Source organism: Ambystoma mexicanum, chromosome 8 (genome assembly GCF_040938575.1).
Source record: "Ambystoma mexicanum isolate Mex_15411 chromosome 8, UKY_AmexF1_1, whole genome shotgun sequence".
In the NCBI taxonomy this organism is placed as follows: domain Eukaryota; kingdom Metazoa; phylum Chordata; class Amphibia; order Caudata; family Ambystomatidae; genus Ambystoma; species Ambystoma mexicanum.
In genome coordinates, this window is record NC_090929.1 from 473,874,830 (window position 1) to 473,898,454 (window position 23,625).

At 47.2% G+C, this 23,625-nt stretch overlaps 1 protein-coding gene across 2 annotated transcripts in view; it reads left to right on the plus strand.

The window, feature by feature from the left end:
• SCNN1D (sodium channel epithelial 1 subunit delta) overlaps positions 1-23,625 on the plus strand; it is a 280,184-nt gene that overhangs the window by 182,500 nt on the left and 74,059 nt on the right. For both annotated transcript variants that reach the window (XM_069610096.1, XM_069610095.1), the window contains exons 6-7: positions 3,909-4,072; positions 18,251-18,349. In XM_069610096.1, the coding sequence (XP_069466197.1) occupies positions 3,909-4,072; positions 18,251-18,349 (263 nt within the window). The remainder of the gene's footprint in view (positions 1-3,908; positions 4,073-18,250; positions 18,350-23,625) is intronic.

Sequence of the window (23,625 nt, forward strand, 5' to 3'; positions counted from 1 at the left end):
GAATACCAGGAAAGCTCTCCGATATTACACTTGTAGATTTGATCTTGGAGTTTCTAGTAGCTATCAACCGACATCCCAACGGTCACCCACTATTAGGTTTAAGGGCTGGTTGATGAATTACAGTGAACCCATCGAACCATATTTTAGTAGAGAGCCATGTTTGTTGGAACAGGACTATGTGACTAGTGTCAAAGATATGATTTTGATCCTCATTTTTCAAAAAGCTATTGAATCCTCTTGTATTCAAAACAAATAAGCGTGTTTCATCTAATATCAGTGATCATTACTGGCACCTTCTTCCTTTGTCAATTCACACTCCAGAGTATCCAACAGCCATGACCAATTCCCTTGAGCATCAGAAACACTTAGATTACTCATTCGTTCTATGAAAGTTCCTACTTTTCCCACATCATTACTTGAGCTACCACCACCTGACCGAGACTCTTGTACTTGTTCCCCATATGTACCACTAAGTATACTATCATTCCTTTGTAATAAGGCCCTTATTTCTTTGCTCTCTTGATATAGCAGACATCCGAGTTTTAACAATTCACTTTTTTCCTCTGATAAGAATCTTATGACAAAGGAAGACCTCCAATGTACCGCCACTAAATCTGTACGAGCCTCATATGGAAAACTGAAATAATCAATATCTAGAGCGGAGATTCTCTCTAAAGTAGGAATTTAACACAGTCATTTCAATATATTCGCCCAATTAAGGACTATATCCAAGTTTAGTTGTGGTCAAATTTAAAATAAAGCATCCTGTCCTTTCCATACTGTTTGTTTCTAGTGTTCCCTTCCCAAACACTTTGCCCTGCAGTTTGGTTTTCTTATATGTTTCCATATGGCTTGGTCCCTCTTTGGTTGAATTCCTTTCCTTTGGTTCAAATAATTTAATCAGGGGCTCTCTATCCCCTACATCCCTTCTGAGGTGGTGAGTCACCCGGGAACTTCACTGATATGGTCAAGGTCATCAATTTATGTTTGACTCACCTGCATACTTGATTTAGACATTGAGATATCTGAACTTTCTTGTGGGTGATTCCCAATGTCAATAGATATCTGATCTTGGCGCTTTGGCATGTTAATAATTGTGGCCCGGTGTTCCCCCTTTTTATACATTAGCTTGTTCTATATAAGCACTCATCTTTTACTATTACGGATTAATCAGGTAATTGAAATATCTGACTTCTGTTGATCTTTGACCCTGTTGTTTGCAAATTTTCCTGAACAATTTGACCACGAGATCCTCTCTAGTTTGCATAGTCTGAATGGATTTATTATGGATTCCAGATTCCCCCGGAGTCATAGCATCCGTAGCTCTCACACAGGACAATACTTTTTTAGCTTGTTGATCCTTTGGGATTCGGGTAACAGGATTATTATTAGTTAAATCAATACATTCATGGTACCCCCTGTACCATGAATGTATTGATTTAACTAATAAACTCTGTTTGGGCTACCATATTTGAATGTTGGGATAAGATTGGTTTGGAAACTACTCCCTTTGCCTTTTCCTGCATAGCATTATTCATGGTAGCACCATCCTCTTCATCATCCTTAAAATGGAGGTTTCTAAGAAACTTTCTAGGTTTCTTCTTCCATTTTTAGATTTTTTTCAATGCTTTTTTTATTGCTTTCCTAATGCATGAGGATCATTTTTTTGCCCTTATGTTATTTTCTGTTCTCTATGCTTATTTACAAGTTTCTTAGTGATATAAGCATTATCAATTATTTCTGCCTGTTTATCACATCTAGCGTGGAAGTCATCGCTTTGCCCTTCGATTATTGCCTGCTCTTGCTTATTGGGTGCAGATCTCTTAATGCTGTCAGCATTATCCATAGTTCCCACTTGTCACATCTAACTGTGATCATTTGTTTTTGTTTGAGGTAGGGCCTAGTTACTTAGTATATCAATGTTTACATTCAATTCAGTCAATATTGAGGTATGGGCTTTTACCTCATCTCTGGTATTGTCATAAAGCTCTGCAGATGCACATAGTATGGAATTGAATGCAGAGATTGATGGTAATGAAGGCTTAATGTGTTAATCAACTTCTCTTAATGTCTGGTACATCATTCCTGGGCCACTAATGTCTGGTCCCTGTGCTAGGTTACTAATAGTGAGTAGTTCCAATAACTGCGAGGGGGAACCAGGTTATCTCACAATCGATTAGTGCAATGTCCCCATCCACAATCTGTATCTTATTGCCTGAAAAAGCTGGTTGCACCGGTCCTTCCTTTTCACTAGAGCTAGTCTGATCAATATCAAATGCTAGATATCCACTGTTGCCCACACCCTCAAGTATACTAGTATCAGCTATGTTCCCAAAGCCATCCATTGTGCATGCTCTAAGAGGTTCAAGACGCTAATTTCTGTACTGGACTCTGCCTGCGTAAAGAAGTCAGTGATCTTCTGACCAGCGACAGGTGTTGCACTCTGGTGCAAAGATTGTCTTATTATAGATTTTGATTTGACTACAGCCCACAAGCTTTTGGGTAATGTACCCATTAGGCTAATACAAGTCAGTGGAACCATCTGTTGTTCTATCCGCTCCTTCTGCCTTTCCAGATCAGTACAGATGGTGTGTACTAACTCATCTTCTGTATGGACTTGCATTTGGGATGAATGGGGGATTGTGTTTCTTTGAATCTCCATTGTGGTGTCGGTCAAATTACTCATCTGTGACAACCCCTGTATATCTTGCATGACCAGTGAATTTGAGACAAACACTTTTGTTTTTTTAAATTGCTTGCTGCCTATTTCTGTTCATAACCCACATAAACTATGTTTGTGTGAATGTCACACTTTTCTTAACACAGTAATATACCTGGTTATTTGTGCCTACAATTGTTACTTTCCGAGAGCTCAAAAGGTCAAGCACCCACAGTCACTCTCTTCTAATCCATAATTAAACAGTTGAAGGCAGCAGTAAGCAACAGGGGTACTGGACAGCAAAGCTACTAGCAATTGAGATGATCAATGTAAGGACAGTGGTCTTTTCTAATAGCCCACAACCTTTCTCCTCTTAAATCACCAATTCGGGAATTTCAAAATAAATAATGAAACAATATAATCGATTCATTCATTAGTTCATTAGCTCTAGTTCACTACAGGTCTAGGCCGCCATCAGACAAAGTCCCAGCTGGTACATTTTGCTACTTTTTATTTTTATGCATTGAGACATTACTCACACATGTATGATATTTGTGTTTTGGGGAATTTCTTTACCAACTGCAGGATACATTGTGAAGTTTGTTGACTTTGAGTCTTGTGTATATTTCTCTCAACTGTAAACACATATTTGTTATACAGACTAAACATGATGCTCTTCTTACTTATATATTGGATGGTGTCCCAGCACTATTCCTGATTATCAGATGGTGCCTCTATTACTAATATGTCTATTACCTTACTTCTTCTATGCACTTACTCTATCAGAATTGTCCCTCGACCGAATATGATAGCAACCTTGTCTGTTTCCTCCACCCTCCCATTGCTGTTTATTTCCTTCCCACCACCCCTCCAGCACCATCTGAAATGTCGTCAGGCCTAGTATGATAGTCGCTTGTTTTGTTCCTCCCCTCCCTTTCTGCACCCCTCTCCCTCACCTTTTGTTTTTCTCCGGCTCTACCAGAAATGTCTATGTCATAGCTCTTGCACTATCTGAAATGTCGTCAGGCTAAGTACGATAGTTAATTTCACATTGTTACTGTTCATGGCCTGTAAGAATGTCATTGTATTTTCCCTTGTTCCCTCCTTTGCCTTGAAGCGCTTTGAAACACATTGTGTATAGGCGCTATATAAATAAACTATCATATCAATATATGTACTATATGTGCTCTCTGTTGTTCATATGTTGGATGATGCCCCCTCTTCCTGATGCATCTGTTGTTTCCTCCAGGCCTCTCCCTCATTGTTAGAGCTGACCAGAATGTGCACCTCCCTTTGTTGTCCTCCACTGTGGGTGCCAGAGTCATGATCCACAACCGCGACCAGTCACCCACCATGGAGCATGGCGGCTTCGATGTCAGGCCTGGCACTGAGACATCTATTAACATCCAGAAGGTGAGCTACCCTACAGAGATACCCAGAGCAACTCATCCTCCCTAAAACGTACACTGAGCTCAGGTTTCCTTAATAAGACCCCACCCTTACACTGGGCAATTGCACCCCAAAACTGTTCAACAGGTTCCAAAAACTTACATTTTGGCTGTAGCACCTTCCAGTGGGACACAAACAGACTTCTTTGGGTACCGTCGCCTGGCATCCTCGGTTTTCTCCTGTGAACTTCCATTTGATCCCACTAAATACTTTCCATCAGTAACTAACACCTTATATTGGACCTAATTGGCACCTTATATCATGCCACGGACACCTTCCCATTTGCCCCCTCGCAACCTTTCATTGGGCCCATAGCACTCTAAAAGATTCTCATTCAGTAGCTCCCTTATAACCTCTGAAAACTTCCAAAGGGCCTCCAAAACCCTTCCATTGGCAACTGATTTCTTCCACTCTGCACCAACAGCATTAATTCAGCGCCAAGACCCACAATTAGGCCCTACAACTTCCAAAATGGCCCACATCGCCCATTTACCAGCGCTTTTCTTTGGACTCAAGGCACCTTACTAGGCAGCTCTACAGCTATTCTCCCCGAGGCCTTCTATTGGGCCCTGTATGGCCCCTGCCTCAGTCCACATCAGCTTCCAGTGGACCACACACGCCTTCCTTTGAGGCCTCAACGGCCTCCTTTGGGAATATAACACATTCACATGGTCCTTAGACACATAACCTGGGCCCAGAATGGTTCTTACCTTTTGGCCTCCATCTCCTTGTGTTGTTCTGTGGTTCTCACTCTTGAACAGCGAGCCTCTGTCTCTGTATGTCTGGGCTTCACTCTGTGTGCATGTGCCAGTGAATGTGTGTTTGTCTCCATGCACATATCTAAAAGTCTCTTTATAAACAGATGTTAGCATTCGGTAGGCCTCGATGCCATTCTCCCAGAGTGAGCCGGGATATTAGTGTTTGGGTGTACATTTGACAATATCCCACAGTATGTAGTCAGTGCGAGCCCTCGAAAGTTCACTGGATTTATAATAATAATGTTTTTCTCATAGAGCGCTAAACAACCATAGATCTCAGAGCTGCTGAAATAATAGAAGATATTATTATCCCACAGAGTGGTACTCATTTTGTCGACCTCAGAATGATAAAAGGCTGAGTTGATCCTGCCAGGATTCGAACCTCCCACAGCAGGCCGCGCACGGATATCAGGGGTAACCGCTTAGCTCACTGTGCTATCTGACCAACATATGGGTCAGTATCGTTCACTGAAGCACTCTGTCCTTTGCGAATGCATAGGGGTCTCCAGTCTGCACGCTGTTCCCATACACACAACTGCCCCATTTCATGATCGCAATGAATGCAAATGTAGACAGACAATTAATCCCAGTCCTGCTAGTGCCTACCTCTAACAAAAGCTGCCAACACAGAACCCTCACACATGCTAGCCCAATGCCAGCATAGCCCATATCCACAACACTGAACAAATGCAGCTATTTGGCCAGTGCCTACAATGCACTTCATATATTTGTTCAGGTGTAGCTATAGTGCCCAGTTTTCACAATGCATCATTAAAAACGCGTGTTAATTGGACACACACATGCACACAGAGGCACACAGATAGGAACTGATGCGCACAAACAAAAACACGGACTAGCAGGGAAGCAGGGGCAGTGCACGACCACCGAGGAGTGATCCGGCAGCCACAGAAACATACAGTCAACACAAGAAGCCGCACAGACACACAAGAAGGTGCAAGCAAACGGGCACAAAGAGAGAAGCACAGACTCTCGAACAGGCATAGGTAGGCAGAGAGACTCACCCTCCCGAAGGCAAACAAACACACACGGAGGGTCTGCATATTTATGCCACCCCAAGTTAAGCGCAATTGTGGAACCCCTGCCTCTTTAATAGGGTCATATTGTCTACTTGCAGAGCCAGACAGATGCCTTCTCATGGTGCCTTATGCTGCCTCATAGTAGAATCCACAGAGGCACATTGACACACAGGCAACCGCAGCAGCAAAGTTACACCTGCATGCACAGAGATACAAACACCTGCTCCCTACACCTCCACCCTCAGGTCACTGCTGTCCTGGCAGGTGTACTGCTGCTACTGCTGCTTGTGGCAGGCAGCGGGTCACTTTGGCAGGTGAGGATGCAGACATGGACCAGGCCTGTTAGGGTACTGGGGAGGCCGCCCTAAAGCTGCGACTCCAGCGAGAACTACATGGACACCCAGAGAACCAAAGGAGGCCTGCTTGTATGGGTTGTATACTAATTGACCTTTTCACAATTGACCTCGGGAGAATTGACCTAATTTAGAAGGTCAATTAGGACATATATGCAGGGGAAACCCCCCGCAACTCCCACCCAATCCAAAACACCCTGCTGCCCCCCACCCAATCCCCTTATATTATTTATAAGCCAAAACCAACCCAATACATATATAAAATAACTAAAATAATATAAAGGTCAATTGTGCAGAAGGTCAATTAGGACCACTATAATTAGGTTAATTGTGCAAAAGGTCAATTGTAAAAGGTCAATTTGGATAATACCAATGCATGCAAAGGCACTGCATTATTTGTTAACAAAAAAGGGAGCAACCCCCCTTAGCATGAGAAAAGATGTGTAATGGGAAATTGGCTAATGCTCACAAACAGTGGATTGGCTCATGGGTTGAAATGAAAAAAGGAAAACGGGGTGGGAAGTAAAATAAACCCCCATAAAAAAAAGATTTTAAAAGGATACGTTCTTAATAGCAATAAGGTGGGACGCTTGGTTGGTGTTTCCACCCGCACTGCCTGAGCGGTATTTGCTAGTAGCCAAAAGTACGGGTGCGTGACATTTGAATTCTACTAGCGTAACTCAGCGAAATGTATACTTTTTTCAACAATTGAAATGATGAAATGCAGCATTTTTTCCAATTATGCCTCTGTTGAAATTGTGGGCGAAGATCTGTCAAAACACCAATTTGCGGTAGCAAACGAATCTACTGGGAAAAGAATCATGGCATAAAGGAGCTGGCATGGGTTTTTTTTTGCAGAAAAGTAAGTGGCAAACTCTGATATGGAGTCTTCAGACAGTTTGTTGAAAACCTGAAAAAGGAAATATAGAACTCCATGATTTTCTCAGCAAAGTAAATGCAAAACTCAAGTAAATCAATGCCACGTTCAGATGCTGGGAAAACAAATCTGTTTTTTTTTAAACTTATTTTTATTATTCAGCGTGGCAGCAAAACACAGGCGAACAGCGTCAGGCAGTTACAATATGAATACAATGTACACAGTGAGGGTGCGCAGAGGTTGCTTCACATAACAAACCAATCAATAGGCACATTTACAGCATGCGGAGGGTAACAAAGATCTATGATAGGGGTGAAGACCCGAGCTGGTGGGGGGGAGCAGGGGGGGGAGAGGCATCCGCTGTCGTGTTGAGATCGGACATGTAAGAGCGGAACCTGAGCCAGATGTTCCTAGGCATAGAGTTGGTGGGTTGCATATGGGACCAGGCTTCCTCGGAGTCCGAGGCCCACGTGACCGCCCTTAGCCATTGGGCGTGTGTGGGAGGTGAGGGGCGAAGCCAGCAGAGCAGGATGGATCGCACCGCGAGAAGCAAGCAGAGGCCAGCTAGTTTTTTGGAGTTCCGGGGGAGGCCTGGGAGATCATGGAAGAGGCATATCACCGGGGAAGGAACAATGGGGTGGTCGAGCACAGCAGACACCGTCGAGCAAACTGCCTCCCAAAACTGTGAGAGGCGGGGGCATGACCAAATCATGTGAATGTAGTCGGCATCCTCTTGACCGCATCTAGGGCAGCTAGAAGGGTGATCCCTGAACATGCGGTGCAATCTGATCGGGGTGTAATGGAACCTGTGTAATACTTTGAACTGAATAAGTTTAAAACGGGAGTTGAAGGACACTCGATGCGTGCGCTCGCATAGGTGTGCCCAGCGCTCATCCGACATTTCAACACCAAGGTCTACCTCCCACGCGCGCTTCAGTTTAATGAAGTCTGGGACAGATCTGGATTGCAACATAGAGTATAACCTGGAAATCTTGCCCCTCGTGGGCAGGGGGGAGGTGAGTTCCTCGATGGCAGGGTTGTCAGGTGGTAATGCGGGGAACGTTTGGTAATTACGCTTAGGGGTCCTGCGCATGGGCGTAGGACATGGGCAGGGGGGACAAATCCCCCCCTCAATTGTAAATGGGGGGGATGTAATGTCATTTATCCCCCCCAGAATATGTTTGGTGTGTAGTGCAGGGATCTGTTTTTGAAGTGGGGGAGGGGCTGCAGCCCTCTCCCACCACGCCCAAAGCATGGGGGCAATACCCTAGGGGCAGATGGGTGATCATCTGCCCCCAGGGAAGGGGCGAACAAAAAAATATATATATTATTTTTAAACATAGTTTTGGGTGGGGGTGGCTGCGGGTGGGGCCACTAACCACCAGGGATTTTTGCAAGGGGGTGGCCCTCTCCCCCCACCCTAAGTGGATGTGGGCACCTTATGTAGACCTCCCTGAGGGCAGAGTTCTGCCCCTAGGAAGGGGTACATGAGATGCCCCCATCCATTTGAGGTGGGGGGGGAGGCCACTGCAAATATTGGCAGAGCCACCCTTCCCAAGTGTGGGGCAGTATGTTTTGAACCCCCCGGGGGGCAGATGGCCACACACATGTCCATGACCGCCTACATTTGGGGAAAAAAGGGGCCAAATTTGGCAGAGATATCTTATGTAACATTAAAGTTATAAGGGATTGAATGGCGACATACCAGAATCACCAAAAAAGCCCTTAGCAGAAATAACCATGGCAGTTAAGGGGTTAAGATGGTAAAGCCCCAGAAGAGATATAATTTGTAAGGTAGCTCTGTGAGTTAATGCTCCAAATGCAGATTGTGCACAGGAATATGTAACACCTGTGTTCAGCACCTGGCTTAATCTTCCGGTGGGACAATATGCAGAGTGAATGCATTCAGCTTCCGATGCAACACAGCATTTTCCAGGTCAATTGCTTCAGAAAAAGTGGTGGAAAACACCATTACTGTTGCTTTTTCTAATTGGCCAGATTTTCGTGCATTTTCTGGTCAGAGTTCGGGAGCCGAGTGGACACACCAGGACCCCCTGTATTTCCCGCTCCACCAGACAAATGCGGCCTTACTGCCAGCATGGATTCTCATGCTGGAAATAAGGAAAGGGATTCCTCTGGGATCTCCTTGGAAATGAAACCTTGTAAAAGCAGGCGGAGTCCAGAGGAAGCCATTGTCAATTCCGCCAGCAATCACTAATTGCGCGAGGTATTTACACTCTTCCAGAGTGGAAAAGCAATGCGATTTCACCTGCCTTTTACACTAAAATCTTCCATTTGTGGCGGAAAAATAAAAACTTGCGCCAATGGAAGTGGTCCACTCCATGCAGTTTACTTTGCGCCTTGATGCTTGTGGGTTTTCAGGATGCTACACATGTAATAAATAAATAAATACATTTAACATGACCCCAGATAAATGGCAATTCATGAACAGAATGAGTGAGCATGGCATGTCGCTGGTAAGAGGGTGTCCTGTGCTTCTTGAGTGTCTTGGCAAATGCCCTTAATTGCCATCTCACATAAAACAGGTGCTTAAACCCATCAGTGTGGATTGCGCAATAATAAGTCGACAGGGGTATATCAAATGGCCAATTTAGCTCTTTGGGTGACATTGTCAAAGTGGGAGAATGTTGCCTAGAATGTGCCACTTTCTCTGCGGAGTGAATTGTGCCCACCTCGAGGAAGAAGTGTGAAAAACCCACAAGGGCACTGTGCCCTGCTCTTTCTGTGTGTGTCTTCCCCACAGGACAACAGATCCCAACTCAGAAATGGGTAAGTCTCAGGTGGCAAGCCTGTACCCTAGTTGATGTGGCAAAGGATTCCAGACTTCCGAGGCTGATAACATTAGTAGCATTGAGTTATATGCCACCTGACAGGTATGTGTGATAAAGTCGCAAAGTAGAGCTGTTAGTGGGCTAAAGCAATGTCTGCCCACCCTCAAAGGGTACGTACGACCAAAAGTAATAGGCCCCTCCCCCATCATGGCTGTAAGGGCCAGGCTCCAAACCAGGGCAAGAATGCCCTTCAATCATCCATGCCCCCGAGTAGGGTACCCCTCGTGCTCCAAGAACCCTGTTGAGCAACCACTGTGCTTTCCAGGTGATACTAACATTATTTAAAGCCAGAAGTCTAAAAGGTAATCGCTTAATTGCAGCTGGAAATTAGCTCCTGGCGTGATCAAAATGTCTTAACCAAGTGTGACATCATCCCCTTCATTTATAAGCAATATGTGTGTTCTCACGTTTCTTCATCCACTGAATTACTGTTAGAAACAAAGGCAAGAGTTGTGTCTCTTGTGTAGGCATTAGGAAGGCAGTTGCCAGCCTCTAGCATAATATGCCCATGTTCTTCCAATATTGGCTATCTTTTGCCCTCTTATGGCCAGGTAGAACCATTATAGCAGTGACTGGCAAATGCCTTTCCCCAGCAGACAGTAAAGCAGAAATAAGAGGCCAATTCAAGACACGGAACAAACAGAAGTTAAGACAGACTGCAGCTGCCTTTGCTGTGTTAGGGAAAATATGTTGAGTGTTCAAGCAAGGAGGTATGTATTAAGCAAGCAAGCAGTGAGACAAACAAGGGAGCGGCAAAGAAAGGCCAGAGGGGCTCTTTGAATAGTGTAACAGGGCAGAGGACCCATGCTCTGCCGCCCTAGTAGCATATGAGAGAATCAAATAGATCAGGCTTTGCAGCAAATCTTAAACGAGAAAGGAACTGAGTCCAGCTCTACATTCAGAATAACAAAGGCAAAGAAAGGCTAGGCTTTAAAGCCAGCATGAGATGGAATAAGAGGGACCAGACTCATCGTGAGAGGCTGGCCCGGCCCTCACAGGGGCGCTATAGCAGGCTGCCCCTCTGGCCACCCCCCTGGGTCCACATACACCCCACCTACTAGGCATCCCCTGGGTCTGAGGCATCCAGCCGCGGACCTGGGGAGTGCTTATAAGGGGGTGAGCTTGCGATCGCTCATCCCCCTTGTTTGCTGTACCCCCCAGCCTCCGGAGGACAGTCAAAGAAGCAACATCACACACCTGGGCCCTCTACTCCAATAACAGGGCTTACTCAGAGGTACAAGCAAGATTTCCTCTTTCATTGAAACCCCCATCCTTCCATTCCAAGAGACACACACGTCTCCTTGCCCCACACAAAAAGGTAGCAACTTGCAGTTGGTAAAAAAGGCTGAAACTCCTTTATTTGGCAGGAATCCACCTACAGGTAATCTGCCTCTTAACAAGCTTGCGTCCTAGCTGTAGCCCACTGGAAGTAATTGTTATTTCCTCTCTCTTACCATGAGCTCATAGTCAGATGACAAATCCAGAAATGCAACATATAAAGACATGTTCTTTGCTGCTGCATCCTTTAATTTTCTTCTGTTTTCTTTTCTTTTTTTCTCTTGTTTTATACAGTGGTGATATTTGTAATTTAATACGTACTGCTATTTTAATTTTAATTTTAATTTTGGGAAAAGTCGAGTTCTTTGACTAAAACACAATAAATAAATAGAAAAAGCAAAGTCCCCAAGGAGTCCCCTGTCCCCCCCAGATTTTATGTGTCTCCTACGCCCCTGGTCCTGCGGAGGGATGAATATTGGAGCCATACACTCTGGTCACTCCTCAAGGGCAGTGGGAGATCTGGCCATTCAACAAATATACCTTGGTCAAACACATCCCGCAACAACTCGTAGCCAGCATCAGCCCAGCGACGAACCGTGCCCGGTGGAACTCGTGGGACCCCCGGGAGGAAATTCCAAAGAGGGAGGTTGCCATGGAAGGCGTGAGCAGTTCCGGTCAGCCTCCACATCCTCGACAAGGCGAGGGATGTGCAGGCGGCCGGGTTCTGTGAGTCCAGTGCCAGGGGAGCGGGTTGTATCACCAAGGAGCGGATGTCGCGATCACAGACCGCAAGTTTCTCAAGTATGACATGTGGGGGAGGGTCCGCTATATTAAACCAGTAGGAAGTGTATTGGATCTGGGATACCAGCCAGTATTTAAGAAAGTCGGGGGCACCGAAGCCCCCGTTAGTCATGGGTGTAGACAAGGTATCGATTTTTAGGCGGACCGCACCCGAGTGCCAAAGAAAGGAATTAACCGTACGAGTCAGCTCTCGGAAGAAGCCCCCCCCTGGCCACAAGGGTACATTAGTGAACCTGTAGAGCAGCTGGGGCAACACCACCATCTTCAACAGCCCTATTCTGCCTGCGAGGGAGATCGGGAGTTTGTCCCAGACCCGGATCCTAGCTGTCAGGTGTGTAAGATACTTCAGATAGTTCTCCTTGAAGGTCAGCGCTTGCTGGCGCGTTACCTCTATCCCCAAGTAGGTAAACGTGGATTGAGTCCATGTGAAACCCAGGGTGTCAGGAGGGGGGAGTGCATTCCGTGAGTGGGAAGAGAGTGGATTTCGAGCAATTCACTTTAAGGCCCGAGATCCGGCCAAACCGAATGATGTCCTCCAGTATTGGGGGTAAGTTGAGTGAAGGAGAGCGTACAAACAACAGTGCGTCATCCGCATATAGGGACACTATGTCCGCCTGGCCTGCGGTGCGGAGGCCTCTATGGGCGTGGAATTGGCGGAGCATATCAGCGAAGGGCTCTATTGCTATAGCAAATATCAAGGGAGAGAAGGGGCACCCCTGTCTCGTCCCCCTGGCGATCTCAAAGAGAGGGGAGCAACGGTCATCGGTGCGGACCCTAGCCACGGGAGCCGAGTAAAGCAATCTGACCCAGGAGAGAAAGGAGGGGCCGAATTTGCAACTCTCAAGAACCCGCCATAGATACCGCCATGAGACTGAGTCAAATGCTTTCTGCATGTCGAGTGTGGCGGCCACTGCATGCGTCTCGGGGCTGATTCTGTTAATTATGTTAAATAGTCGCCTCAGGTTCAGGGAGGTGGAGCGACCTGGGATGAAGCCCGCCTGATCTGGATGGATGATAGATGGCAAAAAGGGAACCAGCCGGAGCGCCAGAGCCTTGGCGTATATTTTGACATCACAATTTATGAGTGAGAGCGGGCGATATGAAGCACATTGCGAGGGGGATTTACCTGATTTAAGTAATACCGTGATTATGGCCTCTCGGAGTGAAGGGGGGAATACACCAGCCTCCACCGACTCCTCCCAAAGAGCCAGCAAGTGAGGGAGCAGCTGTGACTTATAATGTTTGTAGAATTCGACCGGGATACCGTCCGAGCCAGGGGCTCTCCCCGAGGATAAGGAGTCAATAGCGGCTGACAGCGCCTCAAGTGTGAGTGTGGAGTCAAGGCAACCTGCGGTCTCCGGAGATAGGGTTGACAGAGGAAGGGCATCGAGAAAGGAATCGATCTCCGCCACTGACACCTCATCTGAATTAGAATATAGGGTTTCATAGAATGTGAAAAATTCTCTATTGATGTCCTGCGAGGAGATAGCCATAGAGCCGTCAGGCCTCTCAATGCCAAGTATGTGTGGGGACCCTGTCTCGTGGCGGATCAGTCTCGCCAGAAATCGACCAGGTCGTTCACCCTCCCCGTATCTCCTCACCATGCCAGGATTATCCAAAAACCTTTGTTCACGATCCGCAAGGGATCGGAACCTGTCCAATTCCATTCCGATGTCCGCCAGGTTACTCGGGGTGGAGTGAAGTGAGCATGTAGCTTCCAGGGTCGAAAGTCTGGATTCACTCACAGCAAGATCTCTCCGGATCGACTTAAGGACCCCATTCTCCTTGGACAGCGCAATACCTCTAATATAAGCCTTGAAGGACTCCCATAAATTGGCTTGAGATGTTACCGAGCCCGTATTTGTCTCGAAGAACTCTTCAATCGACACCTCGAGCTCAGAGCAGAACTCCGGGTCCAGAAGGGAAAGGGGTTTCAACCTCCAGCCACGGGTCCGGCCGGGATCAGGACCCCAGCCGATGGTAACGGTAACCGGAGAGTGGTCAGACAGGGTCCTGGGAAGGATCATTAACCGTGTAACGTTCTTAACCAATTCGCTGGAGATCACCCATCTGTCAATACGGGAATAGGAATTGTGGACTGAGGAGTAGAAAGAGTAAATGCAGCAATCCGGGTAAAAGAACCTCCACGCATCTACCATGGCCAGGCGGGGTAAGGATGATAGTGCAGCGTAAGCAGCCCTGGAGAGATGGCGGGGTTTGGAGCCAGATCTATCGAGGGCTACATCAAAGATTGTGTTGAAGTCGTCCCCCCAGAGGATAGGGGCAAGGGGGAAGCCTTCAAGGAGGGACGTGACCTGCACATAAAAATCCGGGTCGTCTATGTTAGGGCCGTAAATGTTCAGCAGAACCACTTCCTTGTGTTGGAGCGTGGCATGAAGCAGTACATACCGGCCTTGGGGGTCAATTTGTGAGGAAATGAGGGTGAACTTGAGACTCTTGTGAATGAGGGTCATGACCCCACGGCTTTGAGTAGAGAAGTCAGTGGAAAATCTATCGGGGCCCCAGGTTTTGGCGAAGCGCATGCACTGTTCCGTGCGAGCGTGTGTCTCTTGTAAGAAAAGAATCTTGGACCCGTGGCGCTCGGCCTGCAACTGGAGCTGCCTCATCTTTTTATAATTACCCAACCCCCGTACGTTCCAGCTCATAAAGGTCAAGTCACTCTCGATCACAGACGTAGTAGCGTTTGAAGCAGAGAAAATGTCAATAACCAGTGGGTCCGATTGGCAGCCCTGCGGCAACAGTTCCAGAGTGCCACACCACAGTCTGCCTTCGCTGCCAGCGCCAACTTTTTAATAACATACCCCCAAACATGTCCCACCCCCACCCACATCCCCGCCCAAACAATCCCAATTCCCCTCAACCAAAACCAAACCAGAGGCATCAGCGCCTGGGGGCCTGCAGGCCGGACTGGCCGCGTCACTCCGGGCTACGGCAGATCCAGTAGAACAAAAGGTGCCCACAGTAGGAATAAAATGTAACTTGGGCAAAGTACTTGCACATAGTGGTAAGGCACGTGTTTGTAGAATGGGCAGAACAAGCCGATTACGGGATAGATGATCAATATGGCCCCGATACGGGAAGGCGGCTGGGCCTAGCCTCTCCCCGTCGGGCCCAAAGGGTAACTGTAGAACCATGGTCGGAGGAGGGGGATCAGCCAGGGAAATGTTCGTCTATGAACTTAGAGGCCTCCTCAGGGATCGTGAAGAAGAACACCTGTTTCGCGTGCTCTATGCGAAGTTTGGTTGGGTAGAGCATAGCGTATTTAATTGAGTGGTCTCGCAGCCTTCGTTTCACCGCTTGGAAGGTCTTGCGTTCCCGTTGGACGGCTGTTGAAAAGTCCGGGTAAAGGTGAATCCTTGCGCCGCCAAGTAGTAGCTCACCCTTGAGCCTTGCGGCCCTGAGGAGGGCGTCACGGTAGTTCAGCACACGAGCTATGATGGGCCGAGGTGGAGCACCGGGCTTAGGTTTAGCTATCAGGGCGCGATGTGCCCGCTCAATAGCGAAGTGCGGGGAAAGCTCAGGTGAGTCAAGGAGTGACAGCAATGTGTGCTCAACGAAGTCTTCCATTGGCTCGTGGACTTCATTCTCGGGAACCCCGATAATGCGGAGGTTGTTGCGCCTTGAGCGGGATTCCAAGTCCTCGTTCTTCTTTTCCACCTCGAGGACTCGGCTGGAGAGAGCAACAACCTTGGAGCGCAGGGCACCCAGCGCATCCTCAGCAGAGCCGACCCGTGTCTCGACTTACGACACTCGGCTGTCCGTCCTCTCGATGTGGGCCTTAATGGAGGATATAGTGCCGTTCATGTCATCCAGTTTTGAGTGAAGTGTAGTGAAGCCCTCCCGGCTAAAGTCCATAATATTTTGGGATTCCGGGGCTGCATCAGATGAGGCGGCAGGGGCCTGTCCAGCAGCCTCCTCCGGCAATCTCACCGCCGCCTTCGCAAACATGTTGATGGAGCTCTGTTTCCTCGTGCCCCCCTTGGTCATCCCGGTGGCATCGGACGTTGGGCGGAGAGAGGGGGGATCCCCAGCAGCCCAGGGAGAAAGCAAGGGGAACTCGGGTCTTGTACCTCGTAACACAGTGTGCAGAGTATGGTATGAAAACAGGAGGTAACACGTAGAAACCAGAGGCTGTGGGTTAGAGAGAATAAAATAATACGGTTGCCAGAGCAGAATGTGGAAGCTTAGCAGGCCCAGGGAGAGCCGGGGGAGAACGCCAGGGGAGCACAGATGCAGGAGACCCAAGGGGCGGGGTTGGCGATGTCCGCGGCCCCAAAGTCAGCGATGTGAGGCCCCAAGTAAATAACAGATCCCGCAGGAAGTGGTGGCTCCAGGAGCGCCCCCGGCACACCCAGGAGATAGGAGACCCCCCATTGCAGAGATCCGGGTGGCCAACAGGAGGGTGGTCCGGTGAAGATGCAGGGGGGCCCAAGGCCCAGGCACAGTCAGCACAGGAAGGGGCCAGTGTCAGTGGCTGCCCCAGAGTCTCAGAGTAAAGCAGGAGGGGGGGTGCGCAGCAGCACCCCCCCTCGACGTACCTTTATCTCCCCCGGCTCCGTCGCACAAACCCGCAGGGGGGGCGCGGCACCCGGAGTCCAGGGGCGCGCCATGGTACCACCTCGCCGCCGGGGTCTAACCACGGGAGGGGGGCCACCAGCAGGATGCAGCCCAAGACCGGAGGAGGCCCGGCCACCGCAGCAGCCGGAGGCAGTCCAGGGGCCAGCGCGGGGCTGCGGCTCCAGGGGGTCCGCTCACGCAGGATGGGTTCAGGTGGAAGCAGGCGGTGGGGGCCGGGATCACGCATCACAGCACCGGGCCCCCCCCAGAGCGGTCAGCAGTCCACGATGTGCAGGGGGGGGCCCAACAGTCCAGTGGAGACGAAGAGCCGCCCAGCGGCAGCGGCACAGCCGCGGCACCCCCGCAATGACAGGAGGCGGCCCCGGGGCAAGTGAGGGGTCCGCGGCCCCGGGGGGGCTCGGCCCCGCACGGTGGGGCCGACAGGAACAGGCGATGAGGGCCAGGGCCCCGGGGCATACCGCAGGCCCTCTCCGGAGCAGACCGCAGCCTCCGGAGCGCAGGGAGGCAGACGTGTCTTCCCCAGCCAGGCCAGGTATTGGCGCGAAGCTGCGCCGACGGTGGGGGAAGGGCGAAGGGGTGCCCGAATCTCAGGATCCCCGGCTCCAATCCAGACGGGAGTAGGATCAAGTGGTGCTGGTTCGCCTCAGAAGATGAGTCGTGCCCTCCAGGGCGGGGTGCCAGAACGGGAAAATGCCCAAAGAAGGATCGTGGGATCTGCAAGCCACGGAGAGATACGCTCAGGCGGCCATCTTGTTTGGCGCTCAACAGCGCCCCCCGGGAAAACAAATCTAAACATTTTTTGCTGGCGATTTTTCTCAGATAACTAATTGAAAACATTTTACTTAGTTTGCTGAGAAAACAGTCGGCCACGGTCTTCTTGAAGCCTCTTGTTGATATACTGTTTTCACTATTTTTGTGGGGTTTTGAAAACTGCAATACTCATGTTTGTGTCCTTTATGGATGGCAAATCTTCGGATTATGTGCCGTTTTATTTTCACAAGATTTGCCAAATTTCCCGAAGAAGGGTAAAGTGAATGTTCCAACTGCACACAGCCATGGCCACAAGGCTCAGCAGGAGGGCGAATGACAAGAGCCATATAAAGGGGAACGTGCAGAGCCATTCCACTACCAGGCGCACAGAGCCTGGTATCATCCATCTAGCCCACAATGGGTTGCAGAACCAACATACAATGGCATGTTTCTCCTGCACTTTTGACAATGTGCTTTTGCTCTTCGGGCTAGCATGGGTCTAGAATCATTGCACACCGGTGTGTGATCCCAGTGCATGTGCATGTTTATTCGAGGCTCATGCACATGTGTTTGCTAGCTCCTATATGTGGGTTCATGGAGACTCTTCGGTTGTGCATGGGTGCGTGTGTTTTCCAGGGCATGTGTATGTTTGTTCAAGGCTCGTACCTATGTGTTTGTTAGCTCCTGTGTCTGGGTTCATGGGTGACTCTAGGGGTGTAAATGTGTGGTTGTGTGTCAGGGCATTGTGGCATGTCTGTGCAGGAGAAGTGGATGTGTTTTTACTTAAGGGCTTTAAACGCAGAACATGACCTCACCTGTGCCTCCCTTTTCACCCAGAATCAAATGAACTGGCTGGGAGGATCCTATGGACGGTGCTCAGAAGATGGAAAAGATGTGGACATCAAACTGCTCAACAGTGATTCCTACACAGTGCAGGTATCTTATAAACCCAAGCCAGGGATGATAGTGGGAGCTCCGGCACAGCACTTTTACCCTCATAGGGAGGGCAGTCAGTGATGGTGAGGTTTGTGCTGGGAAGTGATGACCAAGTGGCCACTTACTGCTCTTCACACCTGGGATAGTACGTTCTGCGTAAATCTAGGGAGGATATCTGGCTACCCTACCTCTCTCTATTCTATTCCATTTCTTTTGTATTGCTTATAAAGCGCCAAAGGCCTCAGGCCTCTCTTCATATGTAGAGTATAGTTGTCTCTCTTCCCTCTCCTTATGAGTAAAATGGAGCTTGTGTTGATTAAAAAAACACAGGGGTATGGGTTGCTTAGCAAAGATTAGTACAGGTTATGCCCAAGCACTATTTAGTAAAATCAATAGAGGAGGTGTGGGGGGGGGCAGGCAAACCCAAAAATGATTTGCTCAACTGGGCATATTTAATGCTCGTGAGTGATCCTATGATGTGTGGTGTTTCAGGAGTAAGAAGAAATGAAATCATTGATTCTGTCCTGTCACACTTCTAGAATACAATTCTGGCTTTCAAAATCGTCTATAGATTTAGACTGATTTATTTATTGTTTGCTTTTTAGGCACTTATACAATAAGAAAACACTGTTTTAAAGCAGCCATCGGCAGGGAGGGAGCAGGGGAGGGGAATATATTAAAACACAATATTTAATACATTACAACACAATATTTATTACATTACAACACAATATTTAGGAGTAGAGGGGGGAGGGATGAACCTACTATGCTTTGTGAGTATTCAGAATGTGCAAGTGCAGAAAGGAAGAGGGAAGAGGAGGTAAGTGATGGGGAGTCAGTGCTGGAGAGTGAGCCATAGATGAAGTGCTAGGAATGTTGAGTGCTATATGGTCTGGGTCGCAGGAGATGTAAGTGCGAGCCTCCAAGGCCAAGGGTGTGCCAATGCTAAGTGCTGTGGATAGACAGGAGCTGGGAGGAATTGGTGTGGGAGGTCAAGGTCCCGAGGATGTATAAGGGCCAAGGACACCAAATTCAGCAACTGTGGTCTTAACAGACGAGAGGAGGGAAAGAGGAGGAAAAAGGGAAGGTCTTAAGGAGCTTCCGAAATTTTAAAAGATCCTTCTCAAGGCGCAAGGGAGGCGGAAGGCTATTCTAAAGGGGGGAGCCTGCAGAGGAAAATGATGGACCCCCTGCGCTCTGTTTAGCAAAACGCTTTACACACAGAGAGTTGGTGCCAGAGGATCGAAGTGGTGTAGAGGGAGAGTATTTAGTTAGATAAAGTTGAAGACAGTGTGGTCCCCGGGCCCAGACAGTCTTGTGGATGTTGCAGAGGGATTTGAATTTAATCTGTGCAGCAACCGGAAGCCAGTCAAGACTTTTTAGTGCGGGAGAGATGCTTAAGGTGAAGGATATGTCTCGCTGCCCTATTCTCGATAAATTGGAGGGGTCGCAGAGTTGAAGAGGGAAGATTCAGGGGGAGGCTGTTACAGTAGTCAAGTCTAGAGAGAACCAGGGCTTGATTCACATTGAGCCTCTGGGGAAAAGTGAGAAAGGGTAGAATTCCTTTGGGATGGAAGAGTTGATAGTTGGGCTTCTTGGCAATGTCCTGAGTGTGAGGGAGGAAGGATAGTGAGGAGTCGAAGATGACTCCAAGGTTTCTAGCTACGATTGAAGGCGAAGGGGGAGAGCCCAAGGAGGAAGGCCAGAGTGAGGGGAAGAAGGAGGGAGCAGGTGTCCCATTGGGAAGGATCTCAGTTTTACAGGCGTTCAGGCAGAGATAATTGGAGGCGCACCAGGACTGGATGGCAGATAGGCAGTCAGGGATGATGGAGGGTGCTAGAGGGTCAGCAGGGAGTCTGAAGAGGAGCTGTATGTCGTCTGCTTAACACTGAAAGTTGGAGGAGAAAGAGGAGATGAGTCGTGCACAGAGAGCAAGGTAGATGTTAAAGAGCCTGGGCAAGAGGATAGAGCCCTTTGGGACACCAGACGTGGATATGGATGGAGGATGTAGGAGAGGAGAAGGGGCCAAGAAAGACTTGGGAAGAGTAGTTAGTGAGGAAAGAGGATAGCCAATCCAGTGCCCATTCCAAGATATCAAGTGTATTGTGGAGCCTTTGTATGAGGATGGAGTGGTTTAATGTGTCAAATGCAGAAGAGAGATCGAGGATGAGGACAGCGGGGGAGTTGGAATCCAGAGATGCAAGCAGTTCTTCACAGGTGTTTAGAAGAGCAGTTTCTGTGCCTCTAGATGCTCGGAATTCAGATTGATGGTCGTGGAGTCCATCAGCAAGTTCAGCGTGAGAGGAAAGTTGAGTTGGAGCATGGCCAGCTTCTCAAGGAGCTTCCCCAGGCAGGGGTTGATGGAGATAGGGTGATAGCTGGCAGGTCAGGTAGGATCAGAGGATGTTTTTTTCAGGAGTGGGCACACAAGGGAGTGCTTGAGGAGGGGAAAGATAAAGTGACAAAAGAGTGATTGCAGAAATCAGCGAGAGCAGAGGCAAGAGAGCCAATGTTATCCTTGATGATTTTGGATGAAAAGGGGGAGACCTGTTTAGAAGAGAACTTCATGGAGTGGACAGCTCTGGTAACTTCTTCAGGTGTAGATAGCTTAAACAAGCATGTATAGTGGGGTCCTCTTTTTTATAGGGGGCCAACCTGGGAGAGGACAACAAATATAAGTGCAGGCAGAGACCCAGTTGGCTACCCTTGGATGTAACAATAGTCGGGGACTAGTAATCAAACCAGTAATGTGGAGTAAACCATCTTTCTAAGCATATATCAAAGACGGTAGAAACCGGAAATACAGAAAAATACAATTTATTAGGAAGCAAAGTAAAAAGCCACCATAGAGTGGTCATCAAAAAAGGATCAATCGGAGAAAATCAAACAAATATTTCATGTGTAATCAAATCAGATCTACAAGGGACACATCCATTATTTTCATTTTTGTATGGTTGATATTATCATACAGTACTGTTCATAGTTAGTGGACGACACAATCCAATTCTTGTCAAATCCCACATCTACAAAAGTGTTGACAGGTTTTAGACTGTTTCCAGCCTTGCTACTTGGTTGTGGAAAAGCCTTCAGATTGTTAAATTGCTTGATAGAGCTTGGTGCAAGGCTTTCTTCAGGACACAAAAGGGCCTCAATGTTGGGGCAATATTCAATCTTGATTTTCTTTCTCTACAACAAAGTACATAAAAAATACATAAAAAACAATTAAAATCCACTATATTTCCAGTCAGATACTTATTTCAAACAATATCTATTCACATTACGAGTTCACAAATTCACCCAACATGTCATTTGATTGTGCATCCTTATTACTTTCTTGGTTTTATCATTGTTTTCCAAAGGACATTATTTCTAGCATCTCTTTTTGCTATTTGCTAGTTAATTCATTCAATATGGTTCGTTATTACAGAAGAGTTTACTTATTTTGTTTTATTTTACCATATATAAAGCCTACACGAGAAAGGAAACACATGTATACCAGAATAAGGTCAAATTACCGTCAGAAAACGCTGTTTTTTTGTGGGAGCTTTGAAGTTCTATTCTGTAACCCAGTCTCGTTTTGTTTCTCTTTTTCAGTATCGTAATTGTCATACAGCGTCTATATGTGAAAAATGTATTCATTTAGGGTTCCCATCATGTCTTTGTTGTTTATAGTTTATAGTAAGGAGGGGTATTGGTCCTACCTCTGTTCTTATTTGCTTTTCCGTCTTCTAGCTCATGCAACAAATGCCGTGGCGAGCGGATGGCGTAAATGAAGAAACCTGGTACTATTCGTGTCTGTCAGTTAGGCTACAATAGAGGGACGAAAGGGACAGAAGTGCCTTCTGTTAGGGCTCCTTGTCACTCTAGATGCGGAGTCCCTATATACCAATATTCCCCAATCTGAATGCACCACTGTTATGCTTCATGTCTTAGAAAAAAGACAAGAAAAACATCCTCCTTCGGAGTTTATAGTTGAATGTATTCATCTTGCATTAACAAAAAAAGTTTTCATGTATAATGGAAAGTTCTTTCAGCAACTGCATGGCACAAGTATGGGGGCGACTTTCGCCCCCGACCTGGCCAATTTATACATGGACCATTTTGAGTGCAAATCTATCTATGCAGAAAACAATCCCTACAGGGCAAACATAATTGCATGGTACCATTATATCGACGATGTATTCATGATTTGGCGAGGGAATATGGAAACACTCAATCTTTTTAACATATGGTTAAACAAACAAGAAAAAAACAATAAACTTTACTCTAGAGACCAACACAGATAGAATTACATTTCTGGACTTAGAGATCTTTCGCATGGCAAGTAACAAAATTGGCACCTGCCTGTATAAAAAACCAACCCAAAAAAAATACTCTGCTTCAGTTCGAAAGTTTCCATCCCCTGAGCCTTAGGGAAAATCTTCCTGTGGGGCAATTTTTACGTATAAGATGAAATTGCTCAACAAAAGAGGACTACAAAAAACACAGTCTGGTCCTAAAAAACAACTTAAAAGCAAGAGGATACCCGTCACATACCATCCGTCAAGCATACAAAAGAGCAGCCAATATTCCGAGAAGCGAGTGCCTAAGCAAACGCCTAAAAACTATTCTTGATAAAATCACTTGTTTCTCTACGTTCTCGCCTATCAGTAACGAACTCAGAAGAACTATTTTAAAGAATTGCACCATGATTAACACGGAAACCTTTAAAATTGCCATTCCAAGGTTCGCGTTTAAACGGATGTCAAATTTACAAGACAGACTTGTCCACACCTACCCGATACCCAAGAATAATGTTCAAACTCAACATACACTGTGGAACTTACCCCCAATGTCAGGTAACTATAGATGTGGCACCTGTTCGGTTTGTGAACTAACACAGAATCTAAAAATGATTGATCTATATGGAAACAAATGGCATCTAAATTCTTTCACAAACTGTGGAACTAAATGGGCCATCTATTGTATGAAATGTCCATGTAACCTCATGTACATTGGAAAAACAAAACGACCCATAAGACAAAGAATTGGAGAAGATAGATCATGCGTTAAAAATGAAATCCAAGACAAACCTTTGGTTGAACATTTTAAAAAAGCTAAGCATACACACAAAGATATTTTTTGGTGTATCTTGCAAACTATAAATGCACATCCAAGAGGTGGAGACCGAGAGCTGAAACTCTGTAAACTGGAACAAAAGTGGATTTACAAATTAGACTCTGTCAATCATGGTCTAAATCTTTACATTGAGTGGAATCTGTTTATGCACAGATGGT